At 38.8% G+C, this 16,275-nt stretch overlaps 1 protein-coding gene across 2 annotated transcripts; it reads right to left on the bottom strand.

Annotated features, from left to right (window-relative positions):
• Nucleotides 1-371: 371 nt before the first annotated feature.
• On the bottom strand, nt 372-13,944 carry LOC131324291 (nuclear pore complex protein NUP93A). Of its 2 annotated transcripts, XM_058356204.1 has the most exons (15): nt 13,723-13,944; nt 13,480-13,571; nt 12,231-12,297; nt 11,767-11,826; nt 11,175-11,264; nt 10,254-10,523; nt 9,812-9,907; nt 9,535-9,669; nt 9,271-9,324; nt 9,066-9,149; nt 8,160-8,246; nt 7,187-8,089; nt 5,687-5,868; nt 4,914-5,205; nt 372-824 (listed from the first exon to the last, which is right to left on the bottom strand). In XM_058356204.1, the coding sequence occupies exons 1-15, from the start codon at nt 13,822-13,824 to the stop codon at nt 747-749; spliced, it is 2,592 nt and encodes an 863-aa protein (XP_058212187.1). In that variant the 5' UTR covers nt 13,825-13,944; the 3' UTR covers nt 372-746. The 2 variants fall into 2 exon arrangements, with proteins under 2 accessions (XP_058212187.1, XP_058212186.1); XM_058356203.1 differs by lacking the exon at nt 372-824 and having other exon boundaries at nt 4,654-5,205; nt 13,723-13,936.
• Between the last annotated feature and the right edge of the window lie 2,331 nt (nt 13,945-16,275).

Raw genomic sequence — 16,275 nt, 5'->3', positions numbered from 1 at the left:
CTGTATTTCTTATCACAAGGGTTTCTCGCTCCCCGTATCTCCTTTGTAGTTCTCCCGATGCAATTAATTAAATTTTTTTTTTGATCCGCACCCGATGCAATTGGGAACGAGACTTGATTAATAGCAGATGACTAGAGAGAGGAGATTGGAGTTAGCATCCGCATCCAATCCCAAGCCTCAATTGCAGACTTGCAGTCCCATCCCTTTCAGGCTCTCACCTGTGGTGCCGTAGATGAGAGAGGGGGGTCGGATATCGAATCCGTAGACTTTTCCAGAGAGTGATTTTTGACCAGAATAGAACCCAGCCAAGAGACTTTAGCATTGCCAAACTGGCACTGACCAATGCAGAGACTCTTATCAGACGAGAAAAATGTAAAAATGCCTTTTCTTGTTTACGCAGTTAAAAATAATAATAATACAACAGACGGCAAATGAGTACCGTAAAAACAATTCCCTAGATAAAGGTGGAAAACGGAAAATAAATTACCCATATCAACAAAGTTGCCCAAACAGTAGGACATGAGAGAGAGAGAGAGAGAGAGAGAGAGAGAGAGCCAAACCATAACCAAGAGAGAGAGAGAGAGAGAGAGAGAGAGAGAGAGAACCAAACCATAACCAAAACAAAAAACTCAGAGGAGACTTCTTCCTCAAAGATCTTCTCCCCGTCATAGACTGTTGTTTTGTACAAAAGCCACTCAAGTGCAATTAACCTAGACGTTGGCAATACCCCACAGCCGCAGTATTATTCACAAGCTTCGAACAACCTTTTCATACAAATCTTGAGGCCAGTTCCTATTCAAATTGTTGGCGAGAAAATTTGCAATCTGCAAAACCCACAGGCCACAAATACTCATCCATCGCGAGAATGCAAATAACATGTATAATCAAAACAGATACCAGAAGAAGATCAGAATACTGCTGGTACACGTTTTCTTTGTAAGATTTACATTGAGTAATTCAGTTTCTTGATAGCGACAATGCTTCCAGGATTACAAAACCGGACGAAACTGTGAAAAGGTCCAATGCTTCGGCAGACTATAGGAACACTATCAGAAATAAACACAAAACATGACATCCAAACGATACCTTCAAAACGGTTTCTTGCAGTTTAGACAATTCAAACATTTGTTTGGAAGTTTCTTGCAGCTCAGACAATTCAAACATTCATGTCAAACGTAGGAATGAACAATCAAATGCAAAACATATATATTGGCTAGTGGGTACCCTATTGAAAATGACACAAAAAGGTGGCCCACCACTATCAAAACCTCGTCGACATGTGTCGGAACAAAAGACACAAGGTGTTGGACAAACATGAATCATGTCACAAGGTGTTGTTTGTTGGTTGCATGGGTGGGGTGGGGAGCTTGCGATCCGATGATCACACTAAATCGCGAAACATCCAATTGGTTTGTGAAATGTATGAGACAAACATGTATTTCATCCCCTCTTCTAGAGTTTTCTTGTTTACAAGTCTTACATTCTCAGTCGATGTTTTCAACTAATAAGCATAAAAACGCTATAGATAGCCTTTGTTAAAGGGAGAACTATAACCGACAATATAATTGCTCATGCAAGAGCTGGTTAGGAGTTACCATAGAGACGCTGCCCTGCTAGATGTGCTTTAAAGATAGATAGGATGAAGGCTTTGGACTCTGTAGACTGGGGCTTTCTTTTTTGAAGGAATGGCACCCATGAATTTTCCCCCTAAATATGTTTTCTTGGTTAGTGAGTGACCACTGCCATGTTTTCAATCATTATCAATGGAGACTGGAGACCTTGAGGGTTTCTTTAAAGGCGAGAAGGGCTTGAAGCAAGGTGACCCTATCTCTCCACACTTGCTCCTGATTGTTATGCAAGGTTATATACTATTCTCAAGCAGAAGATTGCTGAAGGGCAGTTCGCATTTCACCGAAAGTGTCATCCTCATCCCTAGCTATCTCAGAAGATTGCCTGGTGCTGATTTCAATTCTATACATGTGCTTAAAAGTGCTTTGGATGAATTTCACTCATAATCAGGGTTAAAACCCAATCTGCAGAAGAGTGGATCTTTTTCTCTGGGACGAACGAGGCTAATAAGGCTGCTATTCCAAACCTCCTTCCAATTCCAGCAGATGAGTTTCCAGTAAGATATCTTGGAGTCCCTTTAATTTCTACTAGACTGAGATATGATGATTGCATTAAATTGAAAGAGAAGATGAAGCAAAAAATCATGAGTTGGTCTAACAAGTTGCTTTCTTTTGAGGGTAGAGCCTTACTAATTCAAACTGTGCTCTTTAGTATGCAAATTTTTTTTGTGTTCATTGTTCATCCTCACTCAGAGAATAAAGAAGGAAATTGCATCGACGTGAAGAGCCTTTCTGTGGTCAGGGGCCGAGTTAAAGAATACAGGGGCAAAGGCGAGTTGGAGCCATGTGTATCTTCCTAAAAAGGGAGGATTGGGTTTAAAATCTTTAAAGGTTCCATAATTTCTGGTACATGATGATTCCTCCTGAGTCCTGACACATCTTCGACTGTGAGGAAATTACTGGGTCTTAGAGAAGAGTGCCATCATATGGTGAAGCATATTGTAGGGAATGGGGGTGATACTTTTGTTTGGTTAGATAATTGGCATCCTTTGGGCCCCTCATACAAAGTTTTGGGTGACGCTGTGATATACTGAGATACAATTTGGGGAGATCCATGTCAGCTAAAGTGGAGTCCATTATTTCATAAGGTAGATAGATGCAAATGGCCAAGACCAAGGAACAGGATCACTCAGGCTCAGCATATTCAAGCTCATACTCCTAGTAATTTTTTGCCCAATGTTGACAGGAATGATCAGGTATTATGGGTTCCCTCTCCTGATGGAACTTGTTCTTCAACATTCACATGGGAGGGAATGAGACCTAAGGCAGCTTGCCACCAAGGAAATGTCCCAAAGTGCACATTTATATGTTGGTTGTGCTGTCTAGGCAAGCTTGCCACCAAGGACACACTATAGAGCATAGGGTCTGAATGTTTATGCTACAGTGTCTTGTGTTCTCAGCAGAATGAAAGACATCAACATCTGTTTTTTGACTGTCTTCTCAAGGGGCATATGGAGCCATGTGTTGAGTAGGTGCATAATCAATTGAACTCCCAGGCGATGGATTGCTGAATTGCAATGGGCAGTTCATTGCCATGGGAAAGCTTTTAAGTCTGATGTGTTCAAACTTGTTTTGGCTGCTGCAGTCAGTGTTCTAAAATAAGGAATTAATCGGCGATTAGGTCTAACTAACGATTAATCGCCAATTACTAATTAATATGCCCCGATTAATCGCCCATTAATCCGATTAATCGCTTGAAAGGTGGCCGACCGCCCAACTAGCGCCTAGCGACTTTTAGAACATTGTGCAGTGTATACCTGGACTGAAAGGAATACTCGAATTTTTGGGGGCAATTTTATGGATAAAGCTAGGATCATCTGTCATAGAAGGGAGACATAGGGATACCAGTAGATATGTATAGGGATGGCAATTTGAACCGAACCGATGGGTACCCGAACTGTAACCGAAATTTTTCCCCGAACCATAACCGAAATTTTCCTCGTGGGTATGGGTTTGGTTGAGGCCTTGGATAACCGAATGGGTATCGGTTCGGGTATGGTTTAGCTGTTACCCAAACCGAAATAATTAAATTACATAAATGCCCTTTATAAAAATATATACACACACACGTGTAGTGTAGGGTTACACACAATCTTACTCTCTTCTCTCGCCGCCTCTAGAACTCTCTCTCTCTCTCTCCTTCTCTCCCTCTCTCTCTAGTTTCCACTCCACACATCATAGACAGTCTTCTACCAAGCCCCCATCGAGATCTCTGCCATGATCCGCGAGTTCGACGGCAACGGCGACGGCCACATCGACATCAACGAGTTCATCGAGCTCAATACCAAGGACGCCCGATTCTGCGTGCGAGCCTTGCCCTGAGAAATTTACAGTCAATGGGACTCGATTTCCCCAAGAGCATCAGTGTGCTAGCTGTATGTCCCAAGGAGACGGTATGTTCAAGGGAAGCAAAATGGTGCGGAAATAAATTTGAGTTTTGTAGTCCACCAGATCTCTCTCTGTCTCAGTATATGTATGTAATATATATATAGCTTGATATTTTCCAAGATTTGATAGAGAGAGTCTGGATCGACAACATATTTTGTGAGATTTTGATAGATTTTGAACTACTAAATTAGGGCTTTCTCGATGACTGTATACTTGATGGTTCCTCTCCCTCTCCTCTGTGTTTGGTTAGGTTATCCAATCAGTTCGGGGAATCCCCGAACCCCGTTTGGTTCGGTTATGGTTCACCACTCCCCTACCCGTTCGGGTTTCGGGGCAGATTTGGGCAGCCATTCGGTTTCGGGGATTGGGTACGGATATGCCAATATCCGCCCCGAATGCCATCCCTAGATATGTATAGATTCTCATTGTGTAATCCAGTTGGGTGGTTTTTGGTTTTGTTTGCTCACTTTGCTGAGTTCTGGGGAGGTTGTTCCCCAGTTTCTCTTTGTTGTTTGAGTTTTTTTCGTTGGTAACAAAATCAAAAGCCACACACACAAAAAAGCTGACTTAGAGAATACTCCAAAACAGAACCAAGCAGGTCAACTTGGCTCTCTTTGAATAATACCAGACATGTATCTATTCGCATAAAGTGGGCCATTGCATTTTCCGCTTTAGAAAAACTGTTTAATAACTCCAATCAGAACACACATATAATCAGTTTGCACAAAGTCTAATTACAGAGGGACAAAAACCTCTAAAATGAACTCCACGACAGATTATCAGGAAAAAAAAGAACTAAACTCCACCACAACTACAATCACAATTATGGTAAACGAGCAACCAAATCAGATAACAGAAAGAGAAAGAAAGGTCTACTCTCAATACTGCCAAACATACCTTGGTCCTCAAGGCACGAAGTGATCCATCTGAATCAGTGAGATTGTCCAAGCAATGAAGAGCAACCTTCAGAAGGTCTGGCACACAAGCTTGGACATGGTGAGATAAACTCTGGAACATATCATTTGCTAAATCTGGCGCTCGTGGATCTAAAGGAAGAAATGGGAGTTTGGCAACCTCCCTTAGAGCATCTAAATGACGACCCACTCTTGCCAATTTATGGATAGACAATATGGCGTCAAGCTGCATTAACACAGTTTGTTGTTCCAAAACAAGTTCTCTCTCTTGAAGACTGCGTTAATATAAAGTCATTTCTGAGTCAGAAGAACAACTAAAGAGAATTTACAAGCATGAGATTATCAAGAGCAACAAAGAACCAAAATCAAAGTTATACCACAACTAAAGTAGCCATATGAATTTAGTTCCAAGTAATATGGTTGCAAGCCACAGAGCAAAAAACTCTTAGGAACTTCTAAATAAAGATGTGGATATTTTGGGGCAATCAGCATGTAAAACAATGCCACAATTTTTGCCTAGTGTATTTTGAAAAGCTTTTCCAGAGAGGCACCAAGTTTCCTGAATGTTACAGTGCCAAAAAATGTAGTTTAAGATTCTTTTCCTTCTTTTTCAAACGGGAAGTGGGATTAAAATTTTCAGAACCATACAAAGACAAGCCTCTACTAAAAGTATTCATCATAAATAAGGTGTTGACCATAAAATATAACAATGAGAACAAATAAAAAGCATATTGGAAAAGTCAAGATTGAAAGGACCTGACTTCAGGATAATACTTGTACGTCTGCAAAATCTCATTCCCAGAATGGAGGAGCCCAGCAGTATGGCTCTCACCGTCCAATCTACCACGTGATAGCGCACAAATTGCTTCAGAAAGGCACTTATTTATTGTGTCCAATGCCATTGCGAATGCACCAACTCTCTTCTGGATTTCAATAGACTGCGTTTTGATCATAAAAACAAAAGAAGAGAGAAATCGAATACATAAGGTAAGCATCAAAACCACTGACCAAAACATTTAAGAAAGAAAGTAAATGCATATAAAGGCTGCTGAGACCATTTACACGAACACATGGGAGGATGGAATGAAGAAAAAGATCAACCATATAAGACGTCTATATTATCCCTTGTTTCTCCAAGAAAAAGGAATAAAAGTTGCTCATAAGCATTTTAATACTTCTGAGAGAGACACAGTAGACCAATGAAATCTCGAACCATGCACAGTAGGTAGTTGCATTCTGTTTACATTATTAATGATTAGGTCATGGTGAAGCCCTCGAAAATATCCCAAAGGAAAAAGAAAAGAAAAGAAGAGAAAACAGAGGAAGTACTAGCCAGCTTAATTAACACAAAGTTGAAACTGGAATTTAGTCGCAATGCCCAACTAATCCTGGCACAAAATTCCTTTGCATCTCCACATTTATATACTTCAGCGAATCATTACAAGAATATGAATTACTTTAGTGATGACGAAAATGCTTAACAAAAATAAGAAAGTTAAAATTCATGTACCACATATCAAAATTTGAGCAGATAGAGGTTATCTTGTTGCTGATGGTGTGGGTGCATGGGTGGGTTGGTTAAATATTTTTCAAATTCATGATATGATCAACAGATGAGACAGGTTGTGACGGATGAACTTACATGATGAACAAACAATGCTAGGAAGACAGACAGATTATACAAAAAAAAAATGGAGTCTAAAACCTTAATAGATAATACCCCCTCTCACTAGTCACTATTTACTTTACGTAAGGTGGGAGAAAGGAAAGGATTGAACAGACTAAGATAGTGCTATCCTTTTCTTGATAATGCAGATGAAGTTTTACATAAGAAAAGAAGAACAGACAGAGAAGTTGAGTCTGCACCATGTACCAAATAAAACTTTTCACTAAACTTGCAAAGTTCTGAGCATGTCCATCAAAAATTACGAGAATAGCAAAACCAAGATCACTAGCAATGTGCTTTCTCTTTCACTAACCAATCATAAGAGAAAGAAGGCCCATCTAACTTGAAGATAATCAAAGATCCTTATATTTAAGGAGGCATTCTCGGAAACTTCAGCCCCGGACCAAAACCTAAACAGTGAATGTATCTGACCAATTGAACACATCTTAAGTAATAAACTTGTGTTAAGGGGCTAGATGTGAACAGTATCAAGAATTCAACAAAAGTTGTAACTTTTGAAATAACATAAACTTTAGAAATTATGCAATCGTGCAGTCAAGGAATTAAAATAAGACAAGGAAAAAAGTTACTTTGTCATAAAGCCCAGCTTCCTGACACCGGTGAGCAGCTTCAAGCAGAAACTGTTGTCTAGTTTTTACATCAGTAAAAACCCTTTCCAGTTCACCTTCTTCTCCAGCACCTCTTGGACCAAGTAAAAGATTAATTCCTCCATCCCGTAACAACAGCTCTGTAAGGAGTTGCTTCAGCACCAAGGTTCTCTGCCTTTGCTGATCTACATTACCTCTCCCACTCCATGACAATTGGCCACCACCCACTGCAGCGGCAGCTTGCACGTAATACTCCAATGCCAACGAAAGATTTTCATGGCGCAGATAGACTGATCCATACTGCCTGATTATGCTAGATGCCTCCGCAAAAGCATCCATCACCCTCAGTTTTTGCCCTGCCTCAGCACTAACAGAAAGGACACCATGGTCCGCCAGCACAATAGATATGTGCACAGCATCTACGTTATACCCTTCATCTCCCATATCCTTGGAGAGATATAGCATGGCAGGAAGCAATTGGATGCTCAAAAGCAAAACATACGGATACACCAAAGGGTCCTTTCCATTCTTTGTGTAATACGATGGCTCAAATTTATTAAGGTAAACCTGCAAATCATCCAAACTATAGGGTGAATATCCTTCATTTGGGACAACAGAATTAGATCCTCCAGGATAGTCTCGGATAGCAGACAATTTGAACCACAAGAAATCCTCTATGGTGTTGAAAAGTGTAGGAAATTCTCTAAGAAGGCGGTCAATGTGCCTACGAGAACCAGATAGTATTGCATATAGTAGCAACTTTTTCTTGTCATACGCAGCTCGACCAACACGATCACCCATCCTCAACAACTTCTCACACTCTTCTGAAGCAGCAGCAGCTGTCTCTGGTGATACCATTCCTCCAGTAGCAACCCATTCCGAAAGCTTTGAAACAGAAAGAAAATGATTAAAACCAAATGAAGACTCTTGTGTGCAGGTAATACACAATCAGTACCTGAGGAGCAAAGTGGAGTGAAACACGCGAAGATGAGGCAACCTTCCTCGCTTCATCATAATACCCAGTTCTCAAGCAAAAGTAAATCTATTATGATGCAACAAAAAGGAGTTAGTCAGAACCACAAATTTTCCTTTATATTGTTATTCTAAGCATGGAAATTGTGCTTAGCATATAGAAAAAGACTGTTTCAATATGTATACGTCAGCAAGAATGCAATTCAAAATATAACTCCACTTGTTTATAGTGAGACAAAAGTTAGCATGAACACAACTCAGAAAGCCCAAATCACTTTCATAAGCAATACAACAAGCCAGAGGCAAGGAAAAAACAAAACCAAACCAAACTGCAAGTCTTGCTAAGCAAACAAATTTATCATATTTCCAAAACATAACAAAGAAATGGATTAGAACTACCAGGGCACCCAACAGACCCAACCCAATTGCTAACTAGGTAGAGTAGAAGAGTCCAAGAATAGTCCATGTAATACTCTGAAGTTACACAATGAGTATATCCAAGCTCTACAAAGGACGTGGATCTGACCAACCATATAATTTGGAGGTTGGTGGAGCTAATGAAAGCTTGCTTATTCTCTTTGTGATAAACTTTACGAATCAAAAACTCAATTTAACAGACATGCAGGATAAACTTTCATAAGTAATCAAGCTAAAGACCAAAAAAATAGGCCAACAAAAAGCAAGTGACCATCTTTTTGTTGCACTGTAAAATCATAGTACGCACATTAAGTATAGGTCACTCATACTCTATTAGACTGGTGATTCACAATGAGCAGGAAAAAAAAGACTAGTCATTTAACAGTTATTCCTTGCACCAAAGAAGTTCAAAAGAAAATCGGAAGACTGGTGGAGAAAATATAAGAGAACTTTTAAATGAAGAGAAACAGACCTTCTGCCATGTCGTATCAACGGGAGGCTGCCGACAAGCTTCCCCTGCATCAAAATCTAGAACCCCGTAATCCCTTAAACGAACCTGCAGAGAAAGAAATAATAAAAAGCAGACATAAGAAAACAACCCAGAAAAGTAACATCTTTGCCTCCCAAGATTCACATGCAAGTTCCTAGAAGTCAAACATAAAATTCAGCTGACAAACCCGAAGAAATGCATGTATTCTTTGCAAATTGCCAACAGCCCCACCAAGAGCAGCCTATAACGAGATAACAAGCACCAGTCAAAATATTATTTCAAAAGGCATAAAAGGAAAGGAAGTTCACTTGGCTATAACCCTATAACTATAAGCTATAACCAAGTAGATAGTTTGAAAGCCCTCGAATCATAGATTTTTGAAGGAACAAATTGGACACTGCTGAATTACAAATGCTTGATAAGATGCAAACTTAATAAAGAATTAATCTACCTGAGCAGGATGACTGTGTATTGTATCTACAATATACTTCTCGTGTCCCCATTCGAGGTGGCGCCTTGCACCAATCACCAAAGACATTTTTTTTGAAACGTTCCACTGAACAGTTGGGCCCTCACCCATCAGTGTCTGCCAAATAAGTCACTTCATCAACATACTTGCATTACAAGCTTCACAAAGAGAACAATGACTAGAGAACCACGAGTTCCAAGACTAACAATTAGCATAAGTAAAGTAGAACAGGAACCAAACAGATAAATTGAAGAAATACCTGAATTAGGTGCCATATTTTCTGCATCGTAACCGATTTCCCACCAGAAACATCAAGCCCCAAACTCTCATAAGCACCCTTGAAAGCTGTAGCAGGCTAATGAGAAAACAACAATGTTAAACACGTCGCAAATCCAGCAAAAACTAAGCTTGAAGAATCAAAACAAAAAGAAAGTAAATTTTAGCAGAATAATCGATAATTCCTCCTAATTCCTCCACCAAAACTTCAAGAGCCCTTTGAGGCAAAGTTGTGGGTACAAATAACATCAGCATGATAGTTAAGTACACATTAAAACCTGGCAGCACGACTCCCAACATATACAACAACTGATAACACCAACTTGAAGATACCACAGATCTCTTACTGTATCCTTGAAATACACTTAAATTATAATCGAATCTGGCACAAGCTTCATGCGAAGAAACAATAAACAGCGCCCTACCTTAAATGGCAAACCGCGCTCTCTTGCATGATTGAGATTCTTAACAACGTCAGCATAGAATGCAGCTTTTTTCTCAAGGACAGGCTTATTGGGTAGAGGTGCAATCTCCATGCTTGACTGACCAGATGAAACCTGAGTTCCCGAAGTCAAAGACATAATTTGATCAGGACGAGCACCCCCCGTATTTGAAACACCCAAATTTGTCTTTGGTAACATAGAAATCCGGCTCACGCTTTGAAGGAAGTCCCGTTTTTCCTTTTGCCAATCCTCCTGCCACAACAAAGTGCGACAAAACTATCAGTGACACACATCATAATTAAATACCCAGCTTTCATCTGTTAGTTAACATAGAAGTCACATTCCTTAGATCTAATGTCATTTTGGTTACACAGCTCACATGGTGCTTCACAATATTACCACTTTTGAAAGAGCTTAAGCTTAAGCTTGTTCGTAATGCTCTCCATCCAATCCTAACCTTGAAATCATGAATGTATTGGGCAAGGGACACACAATGGTGAAGTCCAAATCCAGTATTCCAAGAAAGGATGTGTGGAAGCAAAAATATTTTAATAGGTCCATAAGGAATCCAATTTTTATCTTCCTAACTCCTATATCTACAAACAAGCAGAGGAAGAAAGAATAAGACATTTATGAATGACAAATCACATTTCTCAAACGAACTTCAGTTAACTTAAATAAACAAAACACCTCAATAATCTTTTAAACTTTGTCGAGATATCTAATAGTAACAATCTGAAAGTTTGTGCTCGTGTGAATATTCATGTCTACTCCATGCAATCTCAACAAAGTTGCCAACATAAAGAAGATCACTAAAACAGTTAACCTAAGAAGGACTAAAACACGGAGGATACCAAGGAAAATACACTAGGGATCTAATGGAGCCAATTCAGGCACACTAACCTGCAAAACTGTCATCATATAATCATTAAAGCTTCTAATATTATCCTTTTGAGCTTCCTGAATAGCTGAAACCATTGCCATCTCATGTACCTGACGTGCACGTCACAGTTAATTATGACAACACAACTTTATACCAAGTCACTAACCATTGGAGTAAGAAGCATAAGGGTGTGCCTGAGTGCGGAATGTGACTGAATGCTATAAGAAGGTAGATTTGGAGATGGGAAAAGAAAAGACACAAAACCAATGCGATAATAGAACTACTTAAAGAAAAAAAAAAAAAGGAGAGACAATACCACACTCTCACATATAACAGAAAAATAACAAATAACCTTCATTTTTTACATTATAAAAGTATATCTATTTATCAAGTCAAAATACTACATAATGTATTCCAAACCTTCATTCATGGAACAAATTAGAAGTTCGGCTATGTCAAAATCCTAAAATTATAAACTAAAGGAATTTAATTGGTAGAATCCACACCAATTCGGGAACATAATAAGCTCCAAAGTTGTTTTTTAAACCTATGATGTGTTCATATGTGTCTCATCCTTTAACATGTTGTAGCAACAAAATCACTCTTAAATACCTGCTGCAGATATTCTTCCACACTTGTTGCCTCGGCAGGGAAAACATCCTCAAAAGTCGTCTTGAAAAGAAAAGGAAAGAAGAAATAGGTGAGGCCAGTTAATAAACAAACAGTTTGACATGGTTTTTGAACAGAAAAACTGAAGAAGAAAAACTCTGCAAATGACAAATTGTTACAGCTACAAGTTTTAATGTGATTAAGGAAATACATACTTATACATATATATATATATATATATATATATATATATATATATATATATATATGCATGCATGCATGCATACGACTTCCGTAGAACACTATGTGTAAAACTCTTCATCTTAAATTCCGCATGGACAAAGTTGTTGAAACGCTCTTGGCATAGAGCTTTCAAACTGAGGCAACTCTTAATCTACTTTAAAACAAGTTGTAATATTTCCCAGGACTCGAAATTAAGAATGAAGTTCAAGATACAGAAGCAATACCTTTAATTCAAAAGATTTAAGATCTCGAGCAAGTTGCTCTGCATTTATTCCTTCACGGGCCAATAGCCTGCATATAAATTACAAAAACCTAATCATCAGATGGACACTCTAAAACCACATTCAGATTGATTATTGAAGAATCATTACGAAAGAGGTAAAAGTGAGCGAGCAAAAAGGAAGAACAAGATGCCTATATGCCTTATGCAGTATAGTAACTAAAAGAATACAATGAAGGAGTCTCAAAACAGTCATTGCAAACCCAACCTTAGTAAACCCAATCTCAAAACAGTCATTCCAAATTCTGAAGAAAACTGCGTAAGCGCTTGCTAATGTGTCTGTGCTCGTATTTGCCTATATATTTCATACATTTATTGCAGTGATTGGACCAGACTTTGGAGAGCGAGGGGGGGCACTACATGGGGGACGGGATTGTACAACAGTGTTCTGGTGCAAGAAATCAATCAAAAACGATGATTCATGAACTATTCAAAGGATAGTAAAAGAGCTTGATGAATTATATGCAATTTTCCAAATAAACAAAAAAAGATAACATGAACTCTCAAAAAATACATAGAAGAATACCTACGAGACATGGGACTATTGGTTCATGGTAGGTGGAGGCCACTATGTATTTTTCATGGTAAAGCCTATTTACGCAACACTTTGCACGACAGTACTATAGCACAACACGGTGATGGTGCATTGCTATTGATTGTCGTAAAATATCATCTCCTCGAACTGCCAATAAAATACTACCACAAACTGACAAAAGTATGTTGTACACATTATTGGGCAAAAAATTGTGATTGTAGCATACCTCATTCTACATTACTATTAAATTAGTTATCTTTTGGTGGAGGGGGACCCATCTCTTCTCCTAGTTCCATCCACTCTTCCATATACAAGCATGAATATCCACACATGTGCACTAAGCAGGGGTGTGATAATCAAAAAGACCCATTGAAAGAAAAAAGAAGAAGGTGCAATTGAACGTGTATTATATCTGTATCCGAGTAGAAAGAGGTTAAAAAAAAAGTATAGTGGCAGGCGGAAAAAAGAAATTGATTCAACATTTATGACATATACCTATACCTTAATTCAATCAACAGATTCGAACAACTTTTTAGTAACTTCTGTATACATCATGGCGTATGTCGGTATGTGTATCACAAAAATTGCATACACGTATATATGTGTACAGAGAGAGAGAGAGAGAGAGAGAGAGAGAGAGAGAGAGAGAGAGAGGAACCTCGTGGCAGCAATAGATTGAGTAGGAGCTTCAGTTCTTAGGGTTTTGGCCTTGAGCTTTTTCGACAAAGCCTCCAATTGATCTAAGTTCCTCTGAACAACAGCAATAAAATACGAGAATTTTTAGATATAATTCCTGAATACCGGCTCAAAAATGCGTTTGTTTGTTTGTTCTGTTTCCATTCAAGTTTGCTCCAGAAGTAAAGTAGACGGAGAGGAAAAAAGTGAGGGCGTAGTAGGAAACCTGAAGAGGAGGAAACTGAGCTGAGGGAGCGGCTTGTTCGAGAAGCTTTGAGGATGAGTGGAGAAGATCGGTCCAGCTACCCATCTCTGTGTCGCTCGCCATTCTCTTCTCTCTCTCTCTCCAACCACAACTAGTCTTCGAAGCTCACTTCTCTCCAGCAGTAGAGAATCGGGGAGCGAATTGGAGCGTTTAGGGCTTTGCTTCTGCGAGGGAAAGCGTAGATGGGGGATACAGCGACAGCAAACGTTGACGTTTTGATCCTTACTTACTGTAGTGGAGTATTTCGTTTACCCCCTCAAAATTCGAAAATAATACCCCTCCGTCCCAAAAATTTTAGTCCAATTTAGAGTATTTTTGATGTCCCAAAATAATTGAGGCCCCGTTCTGGAAACGGAAATAAATACTTATTTTTTAAAAAGACAACTTTAAGTTCAAAAATCATGTGCTTACGTAAATAATTTTTCTATCAATATAGATCTTGTTTGATAGATCTCATTGAGATATTTTATACGGAGAAAACAAATTGAAAAATCATTTTTCATTTATATTATTTTTGAGTTTGAAAATGTGAAATAAGTACTTATTTTTTAAGAAAGTGTTCTGGAAAGGAGCCTGAGTACGTTTGCGATTCATACCTAACTAATGAGGAAAAAATGAACTATTTCCTTTTTGCCCTTCATTCCTAATGGAGAGAAATAATTCATTGGTAGCTAAAATGTGATCATTGCATTTTAAAAAGGAGGGTAGTTTTGAAAATTTATTTGTTTGGAATTTCGCAAATTAATTTATTTGTCAGAGCAATGCAGCATGGCAATTAGGATTTCAAGATCAATTATTCTACATTCACAAATACTTACACAAATATTTATACAAACACTTACATCCACAATGGGACCGACATAGACTACTACTCTAGTGTACGTGGGATTCCCCAAAAAATGTGAGTGATGTATAAAGTATTTATGTAAAAGTTTGTAGTCGTGCAATTATTGTTTCCGGATTGTGTTCTCTTGCAAGGAACAAAATTGGGGAAATTGCCAATCGGTGGAAGGAGGGGAAAATATTGCCCATCTCATGGACCAGTTTTTGGAAATTCCTAAGTGATGGGAAGGAGAAATATAATTCCCCATACATGGAAAGCAAAAAATATATGGACAAAATCACCCCTCGTTTCCAAAACGTCATCATTCGTCTCCCAATTTTGGGTTTCCCTCCTTCCCAGTCGCCATCCCCAAACCTGGCAAACCATTTCAAATCAATACAGTGCTCCAGAAGAAGAACGACACCGTCTCCTCCTTCCTAGGGTTTGCTCGCCCTCCATCTCGTCCGTGCTCTCCTCCATCTGAAGATCTGCTCGTGTAGTCCGGAATACACCCTGCTGACACACCCGCCTCCGCTCCTTGGTCCGACGGCCGCTCCCACCAGGTTCCCCCATCTCTCTCTCTCTCTCTCTCTCTCTCTCTCTCTCTCTCTCTCTCTCTCTCTCTCTCTCTCTCTCTCCATTTAGAGGTTGGGTTTGGTATACGCAGTAATGGTATATATCATGAGGATGGTGAAGCATTAATATCATTATCGACACGATTGTGACTTGGTTCCACTGAAGGTGCCCGACTCAGTTCTGAGCATGGGGTATTAAGCCCGACTCAGTTCTATTTTTTGAGATTGAAGTTCTGAGTCTGAAATAGATACGTATTTATTGATGGCAATCATTTGAGCATTTGAGTGTGTGTGTACAAATCTGTTAAGGCACAATGGTGTCATTCTATTATGATTTTTTTTTTAACAGCTCCGTTCTATAATGTTAGTAATCACAGATTCACACATCATTTGCAAATGCTTACGTTATTACGAGGTATCTTATATATTATTTCAATTAAATGCAGGTTGAACGAGTATAACACTACCTTTAAGTCCTTGAAGACTCGACGGGATTTAGTTTATTCAAAATTGAGTGAAGTGGTCGTGGCAAAGGTCAGATTTTGTTCCTTGTGAACTTGTAGCCTTCTATGTTGGTATTTTTGTCTAAATATAACAACTGTGAGGTCTCCTACATAAATAGACATTTGATTATGAATCTTACTAAATAATATGAGTACAACACCTTGGGTAGGCTTGCCTTTGAGGCTTTTGTACAGACAATGAGTCATTAAACTGACAGATTTGTAAAACTTTTATCGTTATGTTTCATATGCCATACATGTACATATCGCTTTTCTGGGTATGTTTTGGAATATAGAGCACGTAAAGGATTTAAAACTGAGGTCATTAGCAAAAAAAATTGCTTGAAGTATTATCGTTCTGTTTCATATGCCATACTTGTACGTATTGGTTTTGTAGGTATGATTTGGAATATAGAGCATGTACAGGATGTAAAACTGAGGTCATTAGCAAAAAAAAATGATGAGTGCTGATGATAAACCACATTTCCAATAAAATTATGTGTGTTACTTCTAATGGTAAGTGACCAATGAAAGGTTGTAATATATTAGAATATCATTGAAATAAACAACCAAGAAGTGACCAATGAAAGGTTGTAATACCTGCGCCATAAAG

Source organism: Rhododendron vialii, chromosome 4a (genome assembly GCF_030253575.1).
Source record: "Rhododendron vialii isolate Sample 1 chromosome 4a, ASM3025357v1".
NCBI classification, from domain to species: Eukaryota; Viridiplantae; Streptophyta; class Magnoliopsida; order Ericales; family Ericaceae; genus Rhododendron; species Rhododendron vialii.
The sequence above is the reverse complement of the archived record's forward strand: the minus strand, read 5'-3'. Positions and strand labels throughout refer to the sequence as shown.

What these genes read in the sequence shown, in the direction of transcription:
- LOC131324291 (XM_058356203.1), bottom strand. Translation starts at nt 13,824, where the DNA reads ATGGCGAGCGACACAGAGATGGGTAGCTGGACCGATCTTCTCCACTCA. An exon ending in AGCGCGGTTTGCCATTTAAG is followed by an intron (nt 9,908 to 10,253) that starts GTAGGGCGCTGT and finishes TTTTCTCATTAG; the next exon opens with CCTGCTACAGCTTTCAAGGG. An exon ending in TACACAGTCATCCTGCTCAG is followed by an intron (nt 9,325 to 9,534) that starts GTAGATTAATTC and finishes ATCTCGTTATAG; the next exon opens with GCTGCTCTTGGTGGGGCTGT.